Genomic DNA, 5,000 nt, shown 5'->3' with positions numbered 1-5,000 from the left:
ACAGAGCAGCAGTGAACGGGTTGGGGTCTGAGGGCAGGGGGGGGGGGGGCTACTACTGCTAGCGGTGGTACCTTGAGTGAGGCTAGGGGATGCTCTGGTCCCAGGAGGCTCCAGTGGAAAGCAGCCAGGTCCTCGTCAGGGAGAATGTGGTTCCCTAGGGAAGGAGAGAGAGAGAGGGGGAGAGAGACTGTTAGAACTCAGTGACAGAGAGGCTTCACAATCAGAACAGAGGGAGAGAGAGAGAGAGGGAGAGAGAGAGAGAGAGAGAGAGAGAGAGAGAGAGAGAGAGAGAGAGAGAGAGAGAGAGAAGGGCTAGGTATTGATGATCGGTTTCTTAATGAAACTGACCAAATCATGTCAATAAAAGAAACATGTATATCATTTAAAAAATAAAAATAAATTATCTTTTGGATAAACAAGTACAATGATGTCTGATTAGCACGCCACAAAAGTTCAAAGTTCAGAAGTCTTCCTGCACGAGCCGATGGCACTAGCAGAGTGACCGCTGACTAGCAAAGTGACCATTGACTAGCAGAGTGACCGTTGACTAGCAGAGAGTGACCGTTGACTAGCAGTGACCGTTGACTAGCAGTGACCGTTGACTAGCAGAGTGACCTGACTAGCAGTGACCGCTGACTAGCAGAGAGTGACCGTTGACTAGCAGAGAGTGCCCGTTGACTAGCGGAGAGTGCCCGTTGACTAGCAGAAAGTGACCGCTGACTAGCAGTGACCGTTGACTAGCAGAGAGTGACCGTTGACTAGCAGAGTGACCGTTGACTAGCAAAGAGTGACCGCTGACTAGCAGAGTGACCGTTGACTAGCAGAGAGTGACCGTTGACTGGCAGAGTGACCGTTGACTAGCAGAGAGTGACCGCTGACTAGCAGAGTGACCGTTGACTAGCAGAGAGTGACCGCTGACTAGCAGAGAGTAGGGGTGGGCATCAATGATCGACGATCGATAATTGATCGATAAGGATCTTGGTCGATCACAAAATATTTTGCTCGATAATCGTTAATAAATTGGATTTTTTATTTTTATTTTATAATAATAATAATAATGGAAATTAGTTTGTCCACGTTATGTGTGAGAAATGAACTTTGCATTTGCCTTCGCATTGAATTTCGCAACGCAGTTAAACGAAAGAAGGTTTCCTCGGTTGGCCAAATTAGCGCGGACCTACCTCTGCATCCCCGAAACCTCGGTGCCCTCGGAGCGAGTGTTTTCTGCAGCTGGCCTAACTGTCACCAGATTGCGTTCGTCTCTCACCGCTGAACATGTTAACATGATCATCTTTTTGAACAAGAACCAGTAGGCCTGCCGCCTACAGTCTCTCGCTGGAGTTTAAATTTAAGTTAAGCTGGACGCTCTTAAGGACACTAACGTTTTCAGTCATCCTCCTATTTGTGAGTAACTGTTTTTTTACTGCTCCTATGGTGAGTTACTTATTTTCTATATATTTATTTATAATGTAAAATGTGTTTTTAAGTTAAACAATTTAGGCTACTCACTGCCTTGTTTAAGAGGATTGTTATCTGACTGTAGTGTCTAGTTTGAATGTGAATGAATGAATGTGTGCAATAGCAACACAAATAAAGTTTTTTCCCCAAGGAAAACATGCTTGTTATTTCTGCCCTAGTTTTTTTTTTTGATGAAAAAAAAGCTTATCGATTAATCGACAATTGATCGTTAATTCTTGCGATTATCGAAAAAGACATTTTGATCGTTTGCCCAGCCCTAGCAGAGAGTGACTGCTGACTAGCAGAGTGAGCGCTGACTAGCAGTGACCGCTGATCAAGCAGACAGAGAGAATTCAAAGTTAGGAATCTCAGAGAAGCACAGAGGAGAGGGGTGAAAAGGAGGCAGGAATATGCAGTGAGTGTTCAGCTCACACGTTCCACGATATGACACATTATTAATTGACTCACATCTAACATTACTTCTGCTAGTGCCATGACAAGAAAAAACTAAACATGGGACAAAATTGATCCGATACCAGAAACTGATTTTCATTGTGTTATCGCAGGCAACACAACTAAGTTGTTTTTAGCTTTGATAGGGGAAATAGCTATTGAAGATTAGAGGAACTGAGAAAAAAAGAAACAGAAAAAAAAAAAAACGTTTAGGAACTGATATCAAATTCATGAACCGGAATCGGAAAAAAAATCCAAAGTTAGCCGGCCCTAAGAGAGAGAGAGGGAGGGAGGGAGCTACTAATGTGGGTAGAGTTTATAGAGAAAGATAGTGAGGGAGGCAGAGAGACTGTGGTCAAAAAGTGTGTGTGGGAGGGGAGGGGGGGTCGTTACCCAGCAGGGCAGCGAAGCAGGGCAGGTGCTGCGTCTTCAGTCCTAGCTGCCTAGCAGCCTCAGAGAGCAGGTACTGGTGTGTGGTCAGGTTCTTGCCGTTCCAGCTCAGTTTGAGTGCGTGCGAGGAGAAGTAGGCGGGGACGTTGCAGAGGGCGAACTCCGAGTCCTGAGCGATCAGACCGACGAAGCCAAAGTCCCTGTACAGAGACAGCACCTCCTGGTGGTGGTCCTCTAGCGTCTGGACAACCTGCACAACACGACACACAACACACACACACACACACAAGCATACCTATTATAGAAACCAGCATAACTAGGGCCAGAAGCTTTTACTTGGGATGGTCAAACCTTTGGCCTTTTTCCATAATAACCAATGCACTATACTGCATCTCAGTATATAAGTATCACAGCCTCGAGTTACAGACAGAGTGCTCTTTCATTGGCAAACAAGTGCCTGCCCAACGCTATATTGATCGAAAGATTCATCAGAGTACTGCCTTTAGTAGTGCCTGATACTGAAACTGAAACATAACATCATCATTGGCAAACTGGCATCCATCTAATAAGGATGTGTCTGCCTAGTACAAATCACACATCTTTAACAGAGTTCAAAGAGGGCAAATGAGGTTTAGCCACTGACTCTGCGCCCACGTCTGCAAATGCTCACTGGCCCTCATGGCTTGCATATTGTGGCCAGGTTCCACCATTATTTTCAACACCAGACCGGTCCATACCTTCTAAATCCATGAGGGGGAGTGATCGAGTGCACACTTCAGGGAAAAGGGCAGAGAATAAAGCAGCCTCCACAATATTTTAATCAAATGCAACAAGGATCAAAGAGAAATATCTACCGATGACGTTGAGTCAGCTCGTGTCGGCAACAATAACTACCATTGTACTGCGTTAATGCTGACTGCACTGTTGATTCGTGTTGCTGGTCAAGCTAAGCAGCTAGCAGCACCAGTTGCACTTGCCAAGCTTAAGTTAACACATTAAGACACACCCAATGGGATATAGGCTTCAACACTGGTGGGGTCCCTGTTGCAGGTTATGAGTTGAACCCAACACAATAATAAGACAATAAAACGCAATATAACTGTCACTCACCCGCACTCGGAAGCGGAACATGGCCAGGCGGACACAGTGGCTGAGACAGGCCGGGGGCAGGAACCATGCCCGGGGAGGCGGGGTGGCTTTGCTGCCGACGTGGTTGACTATGAGCTGCGCTGTCTGCCGCTGCCCCTGGGCCCGCCGCGCCCACTCCGGCCAGCGCTCCTTCCCCAGGGTCCCGTTAAACACCACCACCAGCTCCAGGCCGCCCTGGTACAGACAGGACTGGGACAGGGCGGCCAGGTAGCCCAGCATGGCGTTCCACTCGCCGCCGCACACCCAGTCCGTCTGGTAGCCGCCGTAGAGGCGCTGCAGGCCGGAGTCCGCGTCTATGAGGATCCGGGCGGGCGGGGGCGGGGGAGGCATCGGCCCGGGGTGATGTGGGTGGTGGTGGGGGTGGTGATGGTGGGGGTGGTGGTGGTGAGGGGGCTGGCGGCCCGCGGTACGGGCCAGCTTGAGGAGGTCCACCGGGACCGCGGCTCCGGGACACCGCTTCTCTAGATACTCCTGAAACCCCTGGACCCCCATCACGGTGTTGTTCAACCTGTGGGTCTGGCCAGGAGCGGGCTCGGGATACGTCCTGTACGCCGTGATTGTAATGTGACGGGCGAGACAGAAAGCTAGCTAATAGAATAAGCTAGCTGTCTTGTCTCTCTGACTCAATGACTTGACAGCACGACTGGAGCTGCGCCTCACTAGCTAGCCACTACTAGCTGCTGCCACCCCCAGACTCTTGACACGCCAACTGACGGACCCTGCCTAGGCTGGCTAACTAGCCGACTAGTTGGTGGGGCGACCTTCTCACTTTAAAACTTCAATAGCTAGCTAAATATTGACAGCTAGCTTAATTGAAAACTTGTCCAGACCTATGCCAATCTTCTCAATGTGGTCGCGTCTGTGTCCATCCCTATCCGTTTTTTTTTTTGGTAAACTGCCAGCAAAGCTAGTCTGACGATGGATAACTAAAGTTCAGATCGCTATCCCTCCAACTCGCTTGCTAACTAGCTTAATAACCAGTTAGTGACAGCTGATAGCTAGCTGATGTAATGGAGCGGGTAGCTAGCAGCAGTTATGTTATTAGGATTTGTGAGATACTTCAAAATAATAGCTAATCCTTGTGCACATACGAAGCAATGCTACGCATTAGTTAGCTGAAGTGACTTTCGAGTAATCCTTTATCTGACAGTTAACATATGGATATTAACTGTTAGACCAGGTTCTACATCAACGTGCAGTGCTAGTTAACAAGCTGGTGTTGATGTCAAATATGACTAAACTAGCTAGCTAGCTAACTTAGCAGGCTAGCTGGGTCCCCGGCGTGATTGACGCGTCAACTCGCAAAGACAAATCTGGGACAGACACGATGCGGAATGAAATGGATGTTTGGAGAAATAAAATAAAAATGACTAAAATAAAATAAAAATAAAAGCCCGATGGTGCCTCCCTCGCTTTCTTCCACACTCACGACTTCATGTTGCGGAGGGGAACGTACTTCCAAGCGACGACAGCCATCTTGCGACTTCCTCGCGGACCAACAAAGTGGGAGGGATGGCAAGAGGAGTGGAGCGAGGTGATGGGGAGCTGGG

The 5,000-nt window shown here is 48.3% G+C and overlaps 1 protein-coding gene across 2 annotated transcripts in view; it reads right to left on the bottom strand.

Moving 5' to 3' along the window:
* fam120c (family with sequence similarity 120 member C) overlaps positions 1 to 4,219 on the bottom strand; it is a 42,571-nt gene extending 38,352 nt beyond the window's left edge. For both annotated transcript variants that reach the window (XR_013937478.1, XM_080533178.1), the window contains exons 1-3: positions 3,412 to 4,219; positions 2,305 to 2,551; positions 72 to 154 (exon numbers count right to left, since the gene is read on the bottom strand). Coding sequence is in view for 1 of the 2 variants with exons in the window: in XM_080533178.1 (XP_080389304.1) it covers positions 72 to 154; positions 2,305 to 2,551; positions 3,412 to 3,942 (861 nt within the window). In the remaining variant the exon portion in view is untranslated. The remainder of the gene's footprint in view (positions 1 to 71; positions 155 to 2,304; positions 2,552 to 3,411) is intronic.
* Between the last annotated feature and the right edge of the window lie 781 nt (positions 4,220 to 5,000).

The sequence above is a fragment of the Nansenia antarctica genome (genome assembly GCF_963989245.1).
Source record: "Nansenia antarctica genome assembly, chromosome: 6".
NCBI lineage: Eukaryota > Metazoa > Chordata > Actinopteri > Argentiniformes > Microstomatidae > Nansenia > Nansenia antarctica.
The sequence above is the reverse complement of the archived record's forward strand: the minus strand, read 5'-3'. Positions and strand labels throughout refer to the sequence as shown.